The sequence below is a fragment of the Macrotis lagotis genome, chromosome 5 (assembly GCF_037893015.1).
Source record: "Macrotis lagotis isolate mMagLag1 chromosome 5, bilby.v1.9.chrom.fasta, whole genome shotgun sequence".
NCBI classification, from domain to species: domain Eukaryota; kingdom Metazoa; phylum Chordata; class Mammalia; order Peramelemorphia; family Peramelidae; genus Macrotis; species Macrotis lagotis.
The window spans coordinates 263031723-263055032 of NC_133662.1; the positions used below are offsets into that span (position 1 = coordinate 263031723).

At 44.4% G+C, this 23310-nt stretch overlaps 1 protein-coding gene across 1 annotated transcript in view; it reads right to left on the reverse strand.

Annotated features, from left to right (window-relative positions):
* Positions 1-11929: 11929 nt before the first annotated feature.
* The window catches only part of LOC141489065 (G-protein coupled receptor 35-like), a 42099-nt gene continuing 30718 nt past the window's right edge, over positions 11930-23310 (reverse strand). Inside the window, exon 2 of the mRNA XM_074189684.1 lies at positions 11930-16645. Coding sequence (XP_074045785.1) covers positions 15704-16633 — 930 coding nt within the window. The 5' untranslated portion in view covers positions 16634-16645 and the 3' untranslated portion in view covers positions 11930-15703. The remainder of the gene's footprint in view (positions 16646-23310) is intronic.

Sequence of the window (23310 nt, forward strand, 5' to 3'; positions counted from 1 at the left end):
TGACTTGAGTGGCCTTGGCCAAGTCAGTTTTATCTCTTAGTTAATGGGAGCTAGGTGGCACAGGGGATGGAACACTGGCCTTGAAGTCAGAGAGATGGGAGTTTGAATCCAGCCTCAGACAATTGACACTGACCATCTATGTGACCTTGGGCAAGTCACTTAACCCCGATTGCCTCATTTTCTGGACCATCTCCAGTTATCCTGGTTCATGTCTGGCCGCTGGACTCAGATGGTTCTGCAGGAGAAAGTGAGCCTGGGGACTTAGTACAACACCCCCTCACTCAAATTCAATTCATGTGCTTATCAAAGAAATACAAAATCACGGACCCCTCACTAAGATAGATCTGCTATATTTTAACAATGTCTAAAAGCAAGATTCATTCATGTTGTTTCTGAGACCATCAAAGATTTTCCTCATAACATTATGTATGACTTATTTTCTACATTTTTCTTTTGAATATAAAATGGATATAATTCTGCTTATTTCATAATTTATTTAATATTATACTGTTATGAGTGAATATTTATGAAATGCCTTGACATCTTTAGGTGAATGAACAGAATCTATTTTTCCCATAATTAAAATCCATCTACAGAATTTTACTCTGATTCTTCATTGTGGCATGGATCATGTTTAAAAGCTATGCACTGGAGTTTAAGTTTTTACAGGTTCTACCACAGCGGAAAGGCCTGCCTTGTTGGAAAAAGTATTATTTGGGGTGTTGGCTGATATTCTTTGTTCTTTGGAATATCATCTTCACTTTAATCTTCTTATCCCTTGTCCCTAACAGCACAGAGTGACATTGCTACTCTGATGAGATTTTTTGCTATCTTTCTTTCTTTCTTTCTTTCTTTCTTTCTTTCTTTCTTTCTTTCTTCCTTCCTTCCTTCCTTCCTTCCTTCTTTCTTTCTTTCTTTTAAGAGACAAAAAAGTTTATTTGAGTATTGTTATGGTTAGCAGAAGCTAAGGGAAAGAAAGGGTAAAGGTAGTTGAAAGCCAGCTGTAGCAGCTGCAAGGATGGCATAAGTTGCCATGAGAGGGTGAGCAGTGAAGACAGGTATAGGAGGAGGAGAGGTTACCTGGGGCATCAACCTCCCCGACTAGCCTGCTAGCTTCACCTGAAGACAAACCGATGAGTTCTCTTTCTAACTAGAAGCTTGTTCCTTAATGTTTCTGTTTCTTCTTCATTCTAGTTCTTTTAATGAGGCAGCTAGATAGCACAGTGGACAGAGCACTGGCCTTGGATTCAGGAGAATGGGAGTTCAAAGCCTGTCTCAGATACTTGACTCTTACCAGCTGAGTGACCTAGGACAAGTCACTTAACCCTGATTACCTCACCTTCAAGTCTGTCTCCAGGCATTCTGATTCATGTCTGGTCACTGGATCAGATGGCTCTGGAGAGAGTGAGCCTGCTGACTTAGCACCAATTGATGTGCTTGTTATGGCATCACCTTCCTTGGCGAGAATGAAAGACAAACATCATAAACATCGTCATCTCTTGGTTAGACTACCTTCTGCAGCATACCTTTATCTGGTATCAGTCTTAAACTTTCCGGGGTGTGCTTTATCTGTTATCAATTGAGCAAACTGAAATGTGAAGGAGAGATCTAATGACAGATGCCAGAAATGTGAAAGGGATAGAGATGTGGTCTCTAAGGACTGGGAAGGATTTGCCAGTGATGGGGATCCCGGGGATTCCCAGAGACTTATTTGGATGTTCTCTTTGTGTATGTTGATGCAAGTGGACATGTATACTGGTAAACCAAGAAGTCTGTAAAATCTGGAACCTTCCTGCTCTGTCATCTTCAAAATCTAGAAGAAAGGTTGAACTCAGAATAGACATCAATGATTAATTTGCCAATTCACTCAATCTGAAATTCACAGCTATTGGATGGCATCTCTGCCCACTTCCTAGGACCTAACCCAGTTGATTAGTAGCTGAAGGAAAGCCCACTAGCCCCCTTTATCTCCTGGCTCCCTATAGATCCCATTCAGCTACCCAGCCAGGACATCTTATTATCTACTTGTCGCCTCCCTGTCCCACTTGAAACCTCAGCCCCAAACCCTCCTGCCTCCCTTGAGATCTTCCCTTCTTTCTCACAGGTCTTCAAAGTCTCTTCAGCTCCAAGCACTTCTCCTCGTCTACCTATGAACAAGATTAAGTCTCCTTAAAACACCACCATCCACACCACCACCACCACCCCAATAACCCTTCATAAAAGGAAGCTTGGAAATATCTACTTCAACCTTTTCATTTCAGAGGTGAGAAAAGAGGCCCAGAGAAGAAGTGATTTATCCAAGGTAGCACAGTCAGAAAAAAGTAGAGTTGAGATTTGAATCCAGGCCTCTGACTTTGAAGTCAGTGTCTAGCCTGTCATACCATTGAGTGACCGCCCACCCCTTAAGGGAAATCACTTCTGCAGGCTCTAGACATTGATAGCCTCTGTGAGGGGAGAATCTCATATCTCGGGACTTGGGTTCATTTACCCCTAACCTTGAAATTCTTTTGAGTCTCTTGTAAAAAATCAACTAAGCAAGTTCAAAACCTAGTAAATGGATGGTGTAAACACAGATGTCAGCATTGGAAACAACAAGGGTCTTTTCAGAGGACCTAGAGCAAGACCCCAGAGGGGATGGAAAGAGTGTTTAATGGGCATCGACTGTATCTAGGCCATTGTCCTAAGCCCTTGACCAATAGTGACTCGTTTGATCCTCACAACCTGGGAAGCAGGTGCATTTTTGTTATTTTCATTTTATAGTTGAGTAAACTGAGGCAGAGAGAGATGAAATGACATACCTAAAGTCAAGCTAGTAAAATATCTGAGGTTGAATTTGAACTCAGGTTTCCTGACTCCAAACCCAGAATTCTATGCCTTATGACTCCAACTTGCTGCTTCTAAGGTCATCTACTTCAACCATTAGCGTGGCCTTATATCATTTTATCTGCCTCCCCCATGAGCATTTGCTCTATGTGAGTTCACCATAAAATAGTCTTTTTGGTCAGCATGTTTGGCCTTTGAAAGATGCAACCAACCCATTGTAGTTTCCCTCTCTATAGTAATGGTGGAATTCTAGGCAGTTTAGCTTGAGAAAGGATATCAGAGTCTGGTGTATTCTCCTGCCAGGTGATCTTCAGGATCTTCCTAAGACAATTTAACTGGAAACAATTCAGTTTCCTGACATGGACAGTCTATGTGACTGGTAGACTGTCCAGGTTTCAAAGGCAAATAGCAATGAGGTCAACACAATGGCTCTGTAGACCTTCAGTTTGGTGGTCAGTCCAATACCTCTTCTCTGCCATACTTTCTTTTGGAGCCTCCCAAATACTGAACTAGCTCTGGCAATGCAAGTGCCAACCTCATTGTCAATGTGAACCTTCTTAGAAAGGACACTACCAAGGTAAGTGAACATGTCCACAGAATATAAACTTCTCCAATTGCTGTAACTGATAGTTCCACATATGAATTGGTATGCTGCTGACTGATGGCGCTTCTGGGTTTTCTTGGTGTTCATTGGCAGCCAAAATGAGAATCAATCCATCATTTGCTGCATCTCAATTTCAGAGACAGCATTGAGTGGACCATCATCTGCAAACAGAAGATCATGCACCAACACTCCCTCTACGTTGTTCTTGGCTTGGAGCCTTTTCAAGTTGAAGAATTTGCCATCAGTGTAGTAGCTGACCATGAGGCCATGTTCATCCTCAGTGAAGGAATTTGGTAACATGAAAATATCAACCTAAAAAGAATGTGAGCAAGGACAGAGCCTTGTTTCACTCCATTGGTAACCAGAAAATCATGAGAGCATCATCACTATCCAGAACCCAGGCAAGCATGCCATCATAAGACTAATGTACAATACTGATGAGCTTCTCTGGGCAACCAAATATTGACATAATTTTCCATAAACCCTCAGGACTAATGGTATCAAAGACCTTGGTCAGATCTACAAATGTACACAGACCTCCGTTTTGCTCTATGGCAGTAAACACCATATTGACTGTTGGACCCTTTCTGAAGTCACACTGGCTCTCAGGGAGGTGACCATCTTCCAGATGAAGGATCAGCCTATTGAGAAGGACTCTGGCAAGAATCTCACCAGCAAGGACTAAAATAGAATCACCTCTGTGATCATCACAGAATAATCTATTCCCTTAGCCTTTCTAGAGATGGACGAAGAAGGTATCTTTGAATTCTTGAGGGATGACCTCCTCATGTCATGTAACCTGGAAAATTTCAGTCAGTTTTTGGATGAGCAACAGACCCCACACACACACACACACACACACACCTTGTAGATCTCAGCTGGAGTAGAAATAACACCAAATGGTTTACCACATGAAAGGAGCCTAATGACATTCAAACCCTCTATTTCAGCTGGAATTTCAGCTAGTGTGGAATTGACTTCAACTTGAGATAAATGGTTGATGGAATGATGTTAAAAGTACTATGGAATTGCTCAGATTATTTTTCTAAGATCATGTCCTTTTTACTAATCAACATTGAGTAACTGAGATGCACCATAGGTCTTTGGACTATAAACAGCCTTCAGGGCATCATTAGAACTCTGTAATTTGTTACTATCTATATAAAACTGAACATTGTCTTCCTTCTTACAGAGCCAAGAGTCTTGCATCTCTCTAAGCTGAACTTGTATTTTTGATGGAATTAAAAGCTGTCTTCTTAGAAATCCTGCTCATAGGAAACATGAGATTCCCAAGTTTAGAGAACTCACCACCCCAGGTTTTCACATGGACTCTTTGTACCCAGTCTGTGGTAGAATATTCCAAACTCTGATCAGTCATAATTAGACATGCTGTACCTTGTCTCTAACATAGTGATGTTATTTTGGTCCTCTTACATAACAAAGGACAAGAACCAACCAATGAACCAGCCAACCAACTAATACCATTAAAAGGCTTGGGGAGTGTCCAGTCTCTCTGCCATAGGTTCAAGCCCCCTATAGTTGCATACCCCAATTTTAGGGGTTCCATGCACCCCAGTTTCATTTAACCACTTACCAGTCAAGTAGCTTTTACAAAGGAAAATTTATTTCAAAGATAGAGTTAGAACAAAGAAATATTTCCTTCTAATGACTGTCCTCCTAATAACACTCCTCAGTCCCTGGGTAGGGGAGGAGAAATAAGTCCACAGATTACTTCAGTGTCTACCTAGTGTGGTCCCACCAAGTTCTAATCCCCTTGGGCTCCCCTAGAGCCCTGCTTCTCAGGGCTTTCTGGATTTTCTAGTGTTCTGGATTTTCTTGGTGTTCATTGTTAAGCCAAAATGAGAATCAATCCATAGAAGCAGCATTGAGTGGACCATCATCTGCAAACAGAAGATCATGCACCAACACTCCCTCTACTTTGGGCTTGGCTTGGATTGCTGACAGCCGACCTAGAATTTTCCCTCCAAGGTAGCCTTGGCTTTAGCTCTTGGAGTCCAGAGACTCTTCTGCCTGGACCTAGAACTAAAAAGGACAAATGAAACAGACCAAAACCACACTCCAGACTCTCAGGACCATGGGCCTAAAGGTAGCAGGGTCGTCCTTCCTTCTAGCTGACTCAATTCAAGGTGTCCATGCTATGGGTAAAGAGAACTTTTACCCTGCAGGTCTGGTCAGCCAGAGAGGAAAAGAAATCAATGAACTAGTGTACATACCCCCTGACCCAACAATACCCCTGCCAGGCCTATCCCAGAGAGTCAGCTCATACTGATGTATGATTATCCACATTCAGTGTAAGAATTTTCACATCAGAAACCAGCAAATGCTACACAACAAGGCTTGATTTATTGGGTTGTTGCTTGTCTGCACTTAAGAAAGTGTCGGGAAAAAAAAACTAAAAGTGAGTCACAAGTTCATTTTTTCCCCAGAAAACTGATGACTCACTGTTTACTAGCACACTACAATCTATTTATCCTAAGGAAATGAAAGAAGGAAAGGGTTCCATCAGTACAAAAAAAAAATCATTTCGAGCAGCTCCTTTTTTGGCGGTAAAGAATGGAAACTAAGGGGATGCCCATCCATTGGAGAATGACTGAAGAATTCATGTCACATAAATGTCATGAATTCTATTGTGCTGTAAAGAATAATTGAACAGTTTCAAAGAAATCTGGGGAAATTTTTTGAACTGATACAGAGGGAAATGAGTGGATCCAGAAGAACAATCTGAACTATGATCAAAAGGAGCAACTTTGAAGACAACAATTCACATCGAAGTGTGTGTGTGTGTTTGTGTGTGTGCCTGATTATTTTTCTGATAACAATCGTAAATCCTCTATTTTGATTGGATTGCAGAGACCTCTGGAGTGGAGAATCTCATGTGTTAAGGAAGTCTGTGGTTGGTAATTAAGATAAGAGCATTCTTGTCTCCTTGATGGGATCCTTGGAGATTTGACTAGATAAGGCATACTTGCCCCTCTGATAGGACCCTTAATAAGTAGGAAAATATGAAAATGGAACATGAAATTGGCTCAGCCTTAACACGTGGGCCAGGCAAGGAGAAACAAAGTCATTTGACAGCTGGGTCCAAACCCTAGAAATTTGGAACATACCCTAATAACCAGCGCCTCCAGGGTATTTGGGTGGTAAGAAAAGCATCACACTTCTTAAGACAACAGGGAACTGGGAGAAGGCTATCCTGCAAGGCAAGGCCCCTCTCTAGGACCACCTTCAAACCTCTGAGGTCCAAGCTCTCCTCAGGAGTTGAGATGGGTACAGAACATCTATTTTATTTCTTGTGGACATCCTCCAAATTTCCTCATCCCTACCCCTTTCTCGCTGCTATTTCAACTCCAGTATCTAGAGAAGAGAGCATGCATCTATTGAACTCCATCTCTCAGAATGCAGTTGGCTCAGAAGCCAACACTTCCCATTTTTTTCAGTAAAAATAGGACTGAGGGGAGGGAGAGACAGGTGGGCATCCAGGCTGACTTCTCCCTGCCCATGCATGCACCACTCCGTGAATTTGCTTTCCAAGAATCTCAGGGGACAGAACTCCAACTGTGTCTCTCTTGCCAGCCTTATCTCCTTGGAAATCCAGGAAGCTCCAAGAGGAAAGGACAGGAAAGGGGCATTGAAACCCAGTCCTGGGAAGGCAGGGAATGATCTGACACACAACACAAGGGGGTAGCAGTGTTGAAGTGGACAGGCCATCCAGGAGCAGTTGTCCATAGGATGATGACCCCCATAGTACAGGTTATTTGGTGCTTGGAGAGGCAGGGTGCCCCCCAGAGCAGGACCATTGGGTAGCACTGGTGGGTCATTGTCCTGGCCAGACTTGAGCCTTTCAGTGAAAACAGGGAAGAGAACTCTAGGATGTGCTGTGACTTCCTTGGCTTCTCCTAATCATTCTATGATCCTTTGTCTAACTCCTATAAATATGCTCAAGAAGATTCTTAGTTTGAGTCCAGTTTTCTTAACTGGAACAATTTGTAAACCTGGAGGATTTAATAAATACTTATATTAGTATTTTAATTTTAATATAGTAATTTAATATAGTAATATAAATACCTATATTAGTATATTAATGTAATTTCTGTTTTTTTCTTTATTAAGATCAAACTCAGTCAGTTTTTTCCAAGATCCAAGATCAAGATGATTCTAGAGGACCAGGAAGGAAGCCTGCCCTCTCACCACTCGACAGAATGGATGCATCTGAAAAATAAGACAAAACTTTTTGAACAGGGCCAATAGGGGAATATGTTTTACTTGACTAAGTGTATTTGTTACAAGAATTTTCTTTTTCTTTCCTTTTTTTCAGTGGGAATTGGGGTGGGATAGAAGGCAGAAAAAAGTCAATGCTTGATAAATATTTCAAATAAAATGCAATTTTAAAAGGTGTCTGAAAAGATTTTGAATTTATTTTAATTTAATTTAATTTATAAGTACCATGGAGGTGTTATATATAAGTCATTAATATTGTGAATTAATTACCTGAGCCCTTAGGATCTGATTTAAGGAAAGAAGATTCTGGGAGTGGTTGAGTCAGTTGTTTTAGGCACAGGGGTAGAATTTCAGAAAGAAAAATTTTCAACTTAGGGAAATACCTAGCATCTACAGGTTGGGAAACTGAGGTGTTATTCAGAGCATTTAAATACCAGACTCAGTGCAAGGTGCTCAGAAAATCAGGAGAACAATTTATCAGTTCCTGTCCTCTAGGAGCTTACTCTCAGAGTATACAACATGGTCACTTTGGCCACTTAGAACACCCTGTACCCTCACCTTGTCCTCTTGGAACACCCTGTCTCCTCACCTCAATCTTTTTTTTTTTATCATCACTTTATTTTATTTTTTATTTTTTTAATCTCATTTTGTACAAATTTTTTTTACATTAATAAAATATTCTTAAGAGTAAATGAAATACCCCCTCCCCCATAAATATAGACTTGCTTGAGTGATAAAGTAAAAAGGGAGAGAGAAAAAAATTAAAATTAAGAAAAAATAATAGTAATAATTGTAGGTATAGCCAGGTGGCACAATGGACGAAGCACCAGCCCTGGAGCCATGAGCACCCGAGCCCAGATCCAGCCTCGTAGACCCAACAATCACCCAGCCATGTGACATGCAAGCCACCCCAATCCCCACTGCCCTGCAAAAACCAAAAAGAAGGAAAAAAAGACCCAAAATAAAATAAAATAGTAATAATAGTAGGGGTGGCTGGGTGGCAGACAGAGCATTGGCCCTTGAGCCAGGAGCACCTGGGTCCAAATCCGGCCCCAGACACCCAAAGACCACCCTGCTATGCGGCCCCAGGCAGGCCATCCAGCCCCATTTGCCCTGCACCCTCCCCCAAATAATAATAAGAAAAAATGTGCTTCAGTCTTTGTTCCAACACCAACAACTCTGTCATGGGTGGATCTCATTCTTTATGATAAGTCCATCACAAAAGTTACTTCCATATTTTTCCAACATTGCCATTGCTGATGGCAACGCCCTCCTTTCTTATTTCTCCACTACCATGTACTCTATTTTCTCTCTCCTTTCACTCTAACTCTGCTGCAGGGTTGCTGAGTGACGCAGCAGACAGATCCCTGGTCCTGGGGCCAAGAGGCCCTGAGCCCCCATACCACCCCTTAGGCCTAGCATCCACCTGGCCCTATGATCCTGAATAGGCCATCCAATCCCAACCCCTTGCAAGAAGTGAAAAAGAAAATGTGTTATATCTGACCACTCCCCCCCCCATGGTCCATCCTCTCCTCCTTTATTCACATCCCCCCTCTTCCCCCTGTCCCCCTTCTCTCCTTCTTACTCCAGATGTCTATACCCCATTGAGTATATTTGCTGTTTCCTCTCCTAGCCTCCTCTGATGACAGCAAAGGTTCCCTCATTCTCCCTTGCCTTCCCCCCTTCCATATCATTGCAATAGCTCATTGTAATAAAGAAAAATCTTATTATATGAAATATCTTGGCCTATTCCCCCTCTCCTTTTTCTTTTTCCCATTACATTTCCCTTTTTTTCTATTGACTCCATTTTTACACCATATTTTATCTTCAGATTCAGCTTTCTCCTGTGCTTCAACTATAAAAGCTCCCTCTACCTGCTCTATTAGCTGAGAAGGTTCATATGAGTATTATCAGTGTCATTTTTCTATACAGGAATACATGAAGTTCATGATCATTAAGTCCCTCATATTTTCCCCTTCTCCAATCTCCATGCTTCACCTTAGTCCTATATCTGAAGATCAAAACTTCTGTTCAGCTCTGGCCATTCCAAAAGGAACCTTTGAAATTCCTCTGGTTCATTGAAAGTCCATCTTTTTCCCTGGAAGAGGACATTCAGCCTTGCTGGGTAGTTCATTTTTGGCTGCATTCTAAGCTCTTTTGCCTTCCGGTATATTATATTCCAAGCCCTACGAGCTTCCAATGCAGTTGCTGCTAAGTCCTGTGTGATCCTGACTGCAGCTCCATGATATTTGAACTGTGTCCTTCTGGCTACTTGTAATATTTTCTTTGACTTGGGAGTTCTGGAACTTGGCTATAATATTCCTAGGGGTTGATTTTTTGGGATCTCTTTCTGGGGGGGGATTGGTGGATTCTCTCCATTTCTATTTTGCCCTCTGCTTCTAGAATATCAGGGCAATTTTCCTGTAGTAATTCTTTGAAAATGATGTCAAGGCTCTTTTCCTGATGATGACTTTCAGGTATTCCAATAATTTTTAAATTATCTTTCCTAAGTCTGTTTTCCATATCAGTTGTTTTTTCAATGAGATATTTCACATTTTCTTCTAATTTTTCATTTTTTTGGTTTTGAAGTATTGATTCCTGATTTCTGGTAAATTCATCAATCTCCCTCAGAGAGTTTTCTTATCTCTTTTTCCATCTGGCCAATTTTGCTTTTTAAAGCATTCTTCTCCTCCATAACTTTTTGAACTATTTTATCCATTTGACCTAAGCTGGTTTTTAGCATGCTATTTTCTTCAGCATTTTTTTTTTGGATTTCCTTGACTAAGCTGCTGACTTCATTTTCATGTTTTTCCTGCATCTCTCTCATTTCTTTTCCCAGTTTTTCTTCTAACTCCCTCATTTGATTTTCAAAGTCTTTTTTGAGCTCTGTCATAACCTGAGCCCAGTTTCTGTTTTGCTTGGAGTCTTTAGATGCAGGAGCTTGTCCTTCCTCATCTTCAGACTGAGTATTTTGATCCTTCTTGGGCTCATTTGCAAAATATTTCTTAATGCTATTCCTCTTATTTCTCTGCTTACTCATTTTCCCAGCCTGGGTCTGGTTTTAGGGGTGCTTCCTGAGCTTTTAGGACACTCCCACAAGGGTCTCAGTGTGTGAGGCTCTGTCCTCCATCCTGGTCTGTGAATAACCATATGCGCCCCCCTCTGCCAAGGGGCTGAGGTGGGGGGGGGGGCTGCTGTTCTATGGGGGGGCCTAGACTGGGATCAGGATCTGAATGTGGTCAGAGCCCCAGAGTCCTGTTACAGGGGCAGAGGACAGAGCTCTACAGTCTCTCTCTCTTCACTCCCCTCCCTAGGTTCAATGGGCTCATGCCCTGGGGGCTCCTGCTTACCGGGCTCCTGTATCCAGCTCTGGGCTGCAGAAAGACCAAGCTGCTGGCTGTGTGCCCTGAGGGCTGGGCTCCACGTGCTCACTCTGGCAGAGGTCCCCCGCTGCTCCCCCACTTTGTGCCGGTGCTCCCTGGGTGCAGCTCAGGAGACTCCCCCGCTGCTGTGAGCCGAGGCTCCCAGCGCCCTGGGGCTGCCTCCAGGAGGCTGAAGTTCTTTGGCTCTGGCGAGCCACCCCTCTGGCAGGCCGCCCCTCCAGCCCCAGGGAGCAGAGCCTTTCTGTTCTTTTCCAGGTTACCTTGAGTAGGAGAACTGCCTCACTGGGTCCCTTTGTGGGTTCTGTCTCTCGAAAGTTTAGTTAGAGTCCTTAGCTTATAAGTTTTATCAGAGAGCGCCTAAGACTTGATCCTTTCTTGTTGCCATCTTGGCTCCGCCCCCCCCTCAGTCTTTCAGAACATCCTATCCCTTCACCTTGGCCTCTCAGTTTCCCCCTTTTAAGACACACTCTCTGCAGAACCCCTTCTCTGCCCCCCCTTTCTTCACCTATGAGATCTTCTCCCTTCCTCTCAGTCTATCCCTCACATATACTTAGTTGCTAACATGTCGTCTCCTGTGTTTCGGTTCATTAAATCCCAGCCCTGGTGGCCCAAGGGCAAAACTTCTTAAAATTTAGACTTAGGTTCCTATCTAGGGTTTTCCCAAAAGGAAGTGATGAAGAGATAAACAACATACAATATTGAGGGCCGCTAGGTGGCGCAGTGGATAGAGTATTGGCCCTGGAGTCAGGAGTCCCTGAATTCAAATCCGGCCTCAGACACTTCATAATTACCTAGCTGTGTGGCCCCGGGCAAGCCACTTGACCCCACTGCCTGAGAAAAAAACAAATAAACTTAAAAAATAAACAACATACAATATGAATGAGGTATGGGACAGTTATTTATTTTCTACAGACACCAAAGGAACGCGCAACACAGAATACCCACAAAGAAGCATTTGACAAAGAAAAGCTCCAAACAGCCTTCTGTAGCTTCACTTTTCATGATTGTCACAATCTGTGTAGAGTCTGACGCTTTTCTGGAATCCCTAGAATTTGCCAGGGGAGCTCTGAGAACAAATTCCTCAGGAAGACCACCCTAGACCAATTCAAACTCTCTACTAAAATAGAAATTGGAGTGAGAAGAGACCTTAAGTCCCTCCTTTGACAGAGAAAGGGCCTGAGTCACAGAGACAGGAAGATTATGCGTCTAAAGTCACATAAACAGGAAACCAAGAGATTAGCCAAATACCTTAGCTATTAGGTGAGTGCAAAGGGTGTCAAACTGGGCTCTGGTGTTGACCAGCTGGGTGACTTTGGGAAATTCCTTTTTTCTCTGTGCTCAGCCCACTCACCCATAAAATGCAGAGCTTGGACTAGATCAATGAGCATTAACTGAGCCCCATAGATGCCAGACCGCTGGACACCTGGGATACAAAAGGACATATAACCTGTTTACAGACCTAGAAATTCAAGCGAGTAAATGCAATTTTTAACCAATCCTTTGATTTCTGGATGAGGGTGCCCCTCTACCATTGCAAAATGACACCTTCTTATTGAGTTGCCTGGGGGTGTGGAGAAGTGGGAATTTTCCCAGAGTCACCCAGCCAGGATGTCAAAGACTGGACTGGACCCCAGGTCTGCCTCACTTTTGAGGACACCTCTCTATGTGAATCACATTGCCTCTCTAGAAAGACAAAATAGGGATGTGCAGATACATATAGGTATATATCCATATATCCATATGTCCATATATAGTAATACTACTACTACCACTACCACTACCACTACTACTACTACTACTACTACTACTACTACCACTACCACCATATTACCACGACTTCTACTACTTTGACTACCACAAATATTACTTCTGCTACTACTACTACTACCACCAATACTATTTCTACTACTACTACCATTCCTACTACCACCTCTAGAACCACTGCTGCTACTACTACTGCCAATACTACTGCTACTTCTACTACTATAACCACTAATATACCACTACCACTACTACCACTGCTACTACTATTACCACTACTTCTACTACTACTACTGTTATTACTACTACTACTACTGCTACTACTACTACTTCTACTACTACTGCTACTACTACTACTGCTGCTGCTGCTGCTACACTACCATTACTACTACCACTACCACTATCACTACTACCACTACTAGCTACATTTTAAGATTTTGCAAAGTACTTTTCTGTCATGTCATTTGACTCTCACAATAATCCTGTGAGACAGGGGCTATCTCTATTTCACAGACAAGGAAACTAAGACTAAGAAAAGTTAAGTGATTTACCCAAAGTCATACAGGAAGCTTGTGTCTGAAGCAGAATCTGAGCCCAGGGTTTCCTGGCTCCAAATCTAATATGCCTCCTAGCCATGGGTGCTGTTCAGATGGGACGAAGTGGTACTAGTGGAAAAACCTTGAAGGGATCTGGAGATTCCAAGATGCGGATGCTAGAAAGGGAGTGGTCATTCCAGGAGTAAAGCATGTTAATAAGGCCAGGAGGTCAGAGATGGCATAACAGGTAATTAGAGGTAACAGAAAGCCCCTCAGGTCAGCCACTTGGACTGGAAGGTTAGGCAGTAAAGGAGGAGAGTCTTGAGCGAGCAGCCTGGAGTTTGGTTTGCATTCCTCCAAGGTTTCCCCTCTAGAAGGAGACAAAGGGCTTTTTGACTTCCCCCTGCAGCCCCGCCCCCTGCACCACACTGCCCCTACTAAGCTGACCCTCAGGGCTCCAGGAGCATGCCGGTCCATCTTCTCTCCCCAAACCTTAGCAGAAGGAGGGAGCCAGAGAAGGTGACTGAAGACCCCCACACTCCTGACCCAACTTGCTCCAGTTTGGTCCTCCTGAACTCTGCCCGATGCTTTCAGAGTGAACAGCTGAGGTGCATGGAAGCCCCAAGCTCCAGTGGATTTTCAGGAGCATCTCGCCCCCCTTTGCTCAGTATTAACACAGTGTTTGCCCCCGCCCCACTGGTGTTCACATGGCCCATCTGTGCCCACCCTGTGCCAGAGCATCCCAAGTTCATATTGGTCTGATCACACCACTGGAACTTGACTCTAATATATCAATGTCACTTTGGTCTTTGAAAACCAAGGACAAGACCCAACCAACCAGTCTGGCACATAAAAGTCACTTTAGGCATGTTTATTGATGGATTGACAATTCAACTTGCCCATTTTACAAATGAGGAAACTGTTTGAGAGATGTTAAGTGACTTGTCCAGAGGCAGAGGCAGAGGCAGGATTTGAACCTGGGGCTTCTTGATTCCACCTTAGCAAGTTGCTGCTTTGTCCCCACCCAGTGAGAGATTTTATAGGGTGTCTTTGAACATCAGACACATCCGGGCACCTTTCTAACCCCTTCCCCCTTCCTATGGCAGAGATCCAGACACACACCTGGCCATCTTCCCTTAATCCCTGTTCTCTCCAGCACCATCCTGCAAGAATGTCCTTGGCCCAGACCTTGAGTCATGCCTGGAATGGCCAGTGCACACAGCTGATGGAGAGGGGAGGGAGGGACACAGGTAGTGTGTATGTGGGTATATGTAAATATGTGTGTGTGGTATCTAGCTTGTGATGGTGTGCATGTTTGTGTGTGGTATGTGTGTTTTATGTGTGTGTGGTGTGTAGGTTGTGATCATGTATGTGCATGTGTAGTGTGTAGATTATTGTGATTTTGTATTTGTGATGTGTGGATATTGTGTGAACATGTGTATTTGTGAATGTGGTATCTAGACTCTTGTGACTGTGTACATTTGTATTTATGTGTGTGCGTTTTGAGGGGAAAGGGGAAGAAAAAGCCACAAAGGGGTCAAGGCTTCTTCTGGTTCAATTAAACCCAATGAGCATTTAGTAAATGCCTCTGGGCCAAGACACTTGAAAGGGTGTGTTCCACACAGATTCCTGTATAGTACCCCTGCCACTGAGGCACTGACACTTGGGAGGGTGGTGGTAGTGGGGAGATAACATACAAAAATTCAGCCAGGATTTCTTGAATATCCATTATGTGTTGAGGACCGCACTAGAGGATTCAAGTCCAAGTCATCCAGTTCTCCCAGGGCAGCCGCCATGTTCATAGACAAAGAAATCCAAGGAAGACACCAAATTCACACAAGATGATGGGAGAAGGAGCCATCAGGATGGTTGAGGGAGAGACTCCAGCATGCACAGCTTATGCAAAGACCTGGAGGTGGGAGATGAGCAAGAAGGCCGGTACATTGTATAGGAAAGGGAGGCATATATAGCTTGCCTAGACAGTTAGACAGGGCTCCAGGGAAGCTTTTGACTTTGAGGAATGTCACGGTCAAGCTTCCATTTTTATATGAACTAAAACCTCCCCAACCACCAAAGCATTTTCCCATACCCGTCATCTCCTTGAAAATGATCCTGTGGGACCTTCTGCCCTTTTACAAATGAGAAAATAAAGGCCCAGGGAAGCCAGAGAGTTTTCCCCAGGTCATACATAGTGATAAAACTGGGCCTGGAAACTGGGTCTGAATCCCAGCCCCAGACCTCTAAGGGTGGTAAAACAGGAAGCTCCAGAACAGCTTGTGGTTCTCTAAGACAAGACTCCCTTCTCTCCAGTCCACCTCAGGGATGGTGATCCAAGAAACAGCTGGCATCTACACTTGCTAATCAGTAGATGCCTGTGTTGAGTTTTGGAGCTTGTAGGACTTGGATGTAATGGAAATGGCTTGGGCTGATGCCTCTTGGAATTCCTTGGCTACAAAATAGTAGCAGACAGCATCCAGGCAGCAGTTGGCATTGGACAAGCGTGAAGTTATCATGATGAAATACTTCCAGGTATATAAACTAGCGCAGGACTCCAATGTCATGATGAGCCGGGCCATCAGGACCACATGCATGGGCAGGAAGCAGGCCAGATAAATGAGCAGGTTGGCACTGATGATCCAAATGGCCTTCTGGATGACTTTCTTCTCGTGGGCATTCGTCTTTTTCTTTTTCACCAGGATCACAATCACCTGGGTCGAACAGAAGGTGAGGATGATCAGGGAGATGAAGAAGACAATCAGGGAGAAGATGGTCATCTTTGATCTCTTGTAGGTCTGAGCGTAAAAGCAGAAGCTGTCATGGAGCTGCCAGGTCCTAGGGTTGAGGCTGATCACAGAGATGATGACCAACACCCAGAGCACAGCACAGATGATGGCAGAGCGACTGGGGGACCGAAATCTCTTGACCTGCATCGGGAACTGGATGGCCACATAGCGATCCATGGAGATTATGGTGATGATGCTCATGCTCATGTATCTGTTGATCAGGTAGATGCTCTGGGACACCTGGCACAGCACAGTGTCCTTTCTCTCAACCTGTGTTTGGGAGTAGATCATGATGGGCAGGATGCAGAGCAGGCAGAGGTCCGACACAGCCAGGTTGATCATGTAGATGATCGTCTCCGTCCACTTCTTTCTCATGCAGCTACAGAACACCCACAGGGCCGCAACATTGAACAAAATTCCAAGGATCAGCAAAATACTGATGTATGTGATTATGACCTCTTTCTGGACCCAGATGGTTTCATTTGTACAGTTTAAGGAATTCATCGTATGACCTTTCTGCGGACAAGAGTAATTCAGTCAACACTCTGTGAAGAAGGGGTTGTACCCTTATTGCCCAAACTCATTTGGTCTTGAAGCTCTGGCATCCCCAGCCCAGCCCATCCTGCCTCCCCCTTGATCTTGGCCACAGAGAAGGTGATACCGCTAGGACTTGATTACCTCTGATTGATTTGACTTCCATGATTTCATTTCCCTTAATTGGCTTCAATCAATCAGTCACATGAGCAATTGTTAAGAGACTCCTGGTTACTGGGAGCAAAGTGAAGAGAAGAGGAAGGAAAACATGGGGAAAACATGGGGGGAGTCTAGGCAAAAGCATGGAGATGGGGGCAGCTAGGTGGCACAGTGGATAGAGCCTCCAGCCCTGGAGTCAGGAGGACCTGACTTCAAATCTGACCTCGGACACTTAATAATTACCTAGCTGTGTGACCTTGGGCAAGTTACAACCCCATTGCTTTAAATTAAAAAAAAAGATGGAGATGGGATATTATTTTTAAGCAGCATCAAGGGAACTCATTTAGTTGGAATTTAGAGAGTATGAGTCTCATTTTACAAATGAGAAAACTGAGGCAAACAGAGGTTTGGAGAAATGACTTGCTTAGGATCACTTGAAATGGCAATTAGAACAGTCTGCTAAAGTCTATATGAGAGTCAATATGGAGTGGATGGAGAGCCTTGCAAGCTTCTCCAGCGGGGGTGTGACTGGATCAGATCATCCTCAATAATCTCCCCTGGACAGCTGTGATTCAGAGTGGTGAGGGGGTGAATCATTGTCAGGAGTCTATTGCAATAACCCCAGTGAGAAGTGATTGAGGGTCAAATGGGCAGGAGAAGAGATGGGGAGAAGGTAGATTCAGACATAGGGAGGGGCATAAGATGATAGCTAACACTTATTTAGTGCATACTATGCTCCAGGCTATGTGGTACACTTGATAAAGTATGGAACCAGGAGGACCTGAGTTCAAATTCAGTCTCAGAAATGTACTACCTAGGGCGGCTAGGTGGTATAGTGGATAAAGCACCGGCCCTGGAGTCAGGAGTACCTGGGTTCAAATTTGGTCTCAGACACTTAATAATGACCTGGCTGTGTGGCCTTGGGCAAGCCCCTTAACCCCACTTGCCTTGCAAAAACCTAAAAGAAAAGAAAAGAAAAAGAAAAAAAAGAAATGTACTACCTGTATGACCTTGGACAAGTCTCTTAACCCCAATTGCCTCGCATCCAGGGCCATCTCCAGTTGTCCTGATTCATACCTAGCCACTGGACCCAGTTGGTTCTGGAGGAGAAAGTGAGGCCGGGGACTTAAGACAACCCCACTTCACTCCAATCCAATTCATTTCCATGACATCACTTCCCAGTTGCCATGGCCTTCTTCAGGAATGAGGGCTGGACATCATCACGGTTCCAGACACGGGTAAATGCTTGACAATTATCTCATTTGAGCCTCCTGACAAACCTGGGAGGTGGATGCTATTTTAAAAATGAGAAAACTGAGGCAAAAAGAGGGGAGTGACTTGCTTAGGAAAATAAGCCTAGTAAATGTCAGAGACTAGATTTGAACTCATGTCTTTCTGACCCCAGGTCCAGCAGGGATGGCTGATGGGAGCCTGGAGCTCTGGTGAGAAACTGAGGCTGGGGATCTAGACTCAGGAGTCACCTGCATAGAGATGATCATCCACCCATGGGAGTTGATGAGATCATTCAAATAGTGAGAAAAAGGGAGAGAGGGTCCAGGACAGAGCCCTGGGGAAGCGCTACTGAAGAAGCATGGAATGGATAATGAATTTGCAAAAGAGACAGATAAGGAATGATCAGGAAGGTAGAGGAGAGCCAGGGCGAGCTGGGGTTTGAAAACCCCAAAGAAGACAAAGTCCAGAAGGGGAGGGCGATCGATTCCCATAATCAAATGCCACAGAGAGGTCAGGGAGATGACCAAAAAAACCATTAGGTGCAGCAATGACAGGATCATTGGTGCCCAGGGAGGGGAGGACTTGGAAGCCAAGTAGCAAATGCTTTGTGAAAAGGGGGAAGTAGAGATGGCCTTTTCTAGGGATGTCAGTCACTGGGAGAGAGGGGAGATAAAGGATGGGGGATGCCAGAGACTAGAGAGTTATTTCAGAATGGTGGTCCTAGGCACCACTGGTGAGCAGTAGAGTGAGGAGAGCAAGGAGCAATTGGAAATTAGGGAGGGAAGGGAGGGATAATCAAAAGGGCAGACTCTCGGAGGACACTGGAGGGGAAGGAATCAAGAAGACATGGAAAGGTGTTGGCCCAAAGAGCTGCCTCATCCTCCAAAACTAGGGCAAAGGCAGACTGGATGGGCATCATATGTGAAGGTACAAAATCATAGCATTTCCCATTAGAAAGAACCTGGGTGGGGGGAGCTAAGTGGCACAGTGGATAGAGCACTGGCCCTGGAGTCAGGAGTATCTGAGTTCAAATCCGATCTCAGACACCTAATAATGACCTAGCTGTGTGGCCTTGGGCAAGCCACTTAATCCCATTTGCCTTGGGGGAAAAAAAAACCTAAAAAAAAGAATCTTGGCAGCCATCTTGGTCAACCCATTCACCAAAAGAAGCCTGACCCTAATATTCCTGATCAGTAGTCTCATCTGGGGGTGAGGGGCACCCACCCCTTCAGGACCTCCCTCACTCAAAGGAGGATTTGGGTTCCTAGTCAACCTAAATTGTCCTCTTTGTAACTCCCTCCTCTTCTCCTCCCTCCCAGTTCTGCCTCCTGGGCTGAGCATGGCAAGTTGAGGCCTGTCTATGAAGCCCTATTCTCCTGACTGAGAGGAGAGGAGATCTAGACTAAGGCTATGGAGGGGAGAGAGAGAGAGAGAGAGAGAGAGAGAGAGAGACAGAGACAGAGAGAGACAGAGAGAGAGACAGAGACAGACAGAGACAGACAGAGACAGAGAGACAGACAGAGAGACAGAGACAGAGAGATAGAGACAGAGAGAGACAGAGAGAGACAGAGAGAGACAGAGACAGAGAGACAGACAGAGAGAGAGACAGAGACAGAGAGACAGAGACAGAGAGAGAGAGACAGAGAGAGAAAGACAGGAGAGAGACAGAGAGAGAGAGAGACAGAGAGACAGAAAGAGAGAGAGAGACAGGAGAGAGACAGAGAGACAGAGAGAGACAGAGAGAGAGAGAGAGAGAGAGAGAGAGAGAAAGACAGGAGACAGGAGAGAGAGAGATAGAGACAGGAGAGAGACAGAGAGAGACAGAGACAGAGAAAGAGAGAAAGAGAGAGATAGAGACAGGGACAGAGAGACAGAGAGAGGGAGGAAGGGGAGGAGAGAGGTGGGGAAAGAGTGGGGGAGGGAGAAGGAAGGGAGATGGGGAAGAGGAGGACAGAGAGACATTTTGGGTATAGCCATTCTATTTATTTATATTTATCACGGGGTTTCTGTTTTGGAGGTGGTGGGAGAGAGAAGTGAGCTAGCAATAGGGCGGCAAGCCCCACCCCATCTCCCCCCCAAAATGAAAGAAAAGATTTTTTAAAAACCTGGAGGAGCCCTAGAGCAGCACGATGGTTGTCTGATGGCCTGGAGTCCCCCATGTGGATGCTGGGCTTGGCTGTTCTGGGGTGAGCTGCTTATAGACTGAAAAGGGAAAGGGGGCAGGGCAGCAGAGAGAACAGCAGTTCCCATACAGTCTTTTTTTCCTGTTCTTTGTAAAGAAACATGATATTTGACTTGGTGTTTGTTCAATTCAAAAAAGAAAAATTAAAGAGATTGATGAACAAAGTTCTCAAAAAAATCAGAAACCATGAACAACTATTATAAAAGAAGAAAAATGAAAGTCACCCTCCCCCAGCTCCCACCCAGCAAATAGGCAAAGAAGACAGAAATTTGGGATCATGCAAAGAAAGTGATCCAGAGGTCCATAGCAGAGGCTCCATCAGCACGTGTGTGTAAATGCACACAGACACGGGCAGATCCGATGCGTGTCCACATGCACATATCAGTGAGGTCACTGACAACATGAAAGGTTCCACACACCAGGGTCCTTATGGCAGGGACCTGCTAAGCAAATTGAATGTAACTGAAGATTACTTGCTTGGGCAGCTAGGGGGCGCCATAGAGCAAAGAGTGCTGGGCCTGGTAGACAGCAGCCTGGAAGCCTCGTTTCCCTGAGTTCAAATCCTGCCCCAGACACCTACTAGCAGTGTGACCCTGGGCAAGTCAATTAACCCTGTTGAGCTCAGTTGCCTCATCTGTATAATGATCTGGAGGAGGAAATGGCCATCTGTTCCGCTCTCTTTACTGGAAAAACCCCAAAAGGGATCACAGAGAGTTGGATATGACTGAAAAAAGACTCAGTAATAACAAAGAAATGACAAGTGTGACAAATAAGGAGAAATATGGAAAGATCTACAGAAACTGATGTCAATGAAGTGGACAGAATCAACAAAACACACAATGACTCCAACGATGGAAATAGAAAGAACCCCCCAAAACAATGAAAAATGAATATTGTATAATTACAGCATAATCCCCCAAAGAAGTGAGGAGACACCACCCACAACTGGGTGGTGGTGGTAGAACATTGCATATTTTGTCAGATTTTAATGTTTCCTTGATGAGTAATTATAAGTATTACTAAATTGTTAGTTTTGTATCTTGATTATTTATACATCGGTGCATTGATTTTTCTTCTTTTTCAAAAAATAAGCTTTGATCTAGGCAATGGCTTTCAATGAGGGGACAAGGAAAGAGGAAGAAGAAGAATTTGGGTGACGTAAAAATAGATATCAATAAATCTTTATTATAAAAAAAAAAGGGCCCTGAGCTTAAGAAAAGGGCTTTTGATTGGCTCTGAGAAGTGGCGGCCTAGATGGGGGGCTCTTCCGGCTGGGTCCACGGGATTGGTTGGGGAGCAGATCCTGTGTCTGCTCTGTGCTGGGTATCCTGGAGAGAAGAAGAAGATGCCACAAAACCTGTTCTCAAGGAAAATTCCATCTTGGTGAGGCCATGAGGCCCCAGAGGAATAGGTTACAATTCTAAATGAGTACCAGCCCCTTCCTTTTCATGCACGTCTTCTCTTCTGATGTGAAGTGAAGATGAAAGGAGCCCTAGCTATGTTAGCAAAAAACATGAGTGTGAATCCTGCCCCTCACACTTGCTTCCTGTAGGTTTGTGGATATCAGAAGAGCAAAAACAAGAGGCCTCCCAGTCTCAAGGCTGGGAGGAATTGGGTTCGAATCTGCCTTCTGCTATACGTTCCTGGGGGACCCTGGGCAAGCCACTTGTTTTCTAAAACTAGAAGTTCCTGGGAAGGTGCCAACCTGCTTTGGTACTTTTGGCCCAATGAAACCACAGGGCTGGTCCCTCTCCCCATTTCTAACATTTCTGAAGCCCCCCAACAACAGCTGACTCTGTGAAGCAGCTATTATGATTTCCACATTGCAGATGATAAAACTGTAGGAAGTAAGAAGGTTTCCCCAATTCCCAGAGATAGCATCTGAGGCCTTACACTTGACACTTTCTGACTTCAGCTACAGCAGAATTCTGCCCAAAGGAATGATAATTTCTGATGGGGAGCAGGGAGCTAGGTGATGCAGTGGCTAGAGCACCAGCCCTACAGTCAGGAGGATCTGAGTTCAAATCCAACCTCAGAAACTTGACTCTTACTAGTTGTGGGACCTTGAGCAAGTCACTTCACCCTGACTGCCTTGCATCCGGGACCATCTCCAGTCATCCTGATTCATATTTGGCCCCTGGACCCAGATGACTCTGGAGTAGAAAGTGAGGCTGGAGACCGAGCACCCCCTCACTCAGATTCAGTTCACTTGCATTGATATCATTTCCCTAATATTTCAGGAACAGAAAACAAAGACCAACAACCCATCCACCTCATTACCTACAGGCAGAGATTTTCATTTTCTTTCTTTTTTTTCTTTTTTTTTGTATATCATCTCCATTTTACAAACAAAGGAACTTTTTTACAGGAAACATTTTACAGACAAAATCCTGGGGACTTCCTAGGCCTGAGACTCTACCCCTCCTGCTCCCAATCAGAATACTTGGGTCCTCAAAACTCAGAAAGGAAAAAGTATTCAGAAGAAAATAGTGGTCAACAGACCACCATAATTGTAAAATTTGGCCAACAGGTTGAGGCCTTGCAAGGGCTTCCAGAAGGGTCGAGTCCCCTAACCAAAATGCTCTTCTAATGCACCCACTGGGTCCTCCATTCACTGACCTAACAGGCCCCCTGCTCCTCCATCAGCATCCCAATTTGGTAGGATGCAGGGCGAGAATTCAGGGCTTCGGATTCAGGACCCATCTGCTCGGGCCCTTTCTAGTCTACCAAGAGGGACAGGGATCCTAAGGTCATGGATCTGGACCTCCAAGGCCTTCAGGTCCAAACAAAGAGCCCTGAGGCACTTCCCCATAGACCTCCTACCAAACTGATATTGAACCTTTAGTTCATTCAGTCAGCTTTCAATCGCCCTATGACCCATTTTTAGCCCATTTTATATTATATAGTAAAATTGTGTTAATTTTACAGATGAGGAAATTAAGTCCCAATTAAGTGCTGCCCTACCCAAAGTCACAATAATAAAGAGCAGAGCTGGGGTTTGACCTAGAATCCTTTGGCTTTGGATATAGAGATTTAGCTTAATGCACATCACTGGATCAGTTTCCAGAAAATA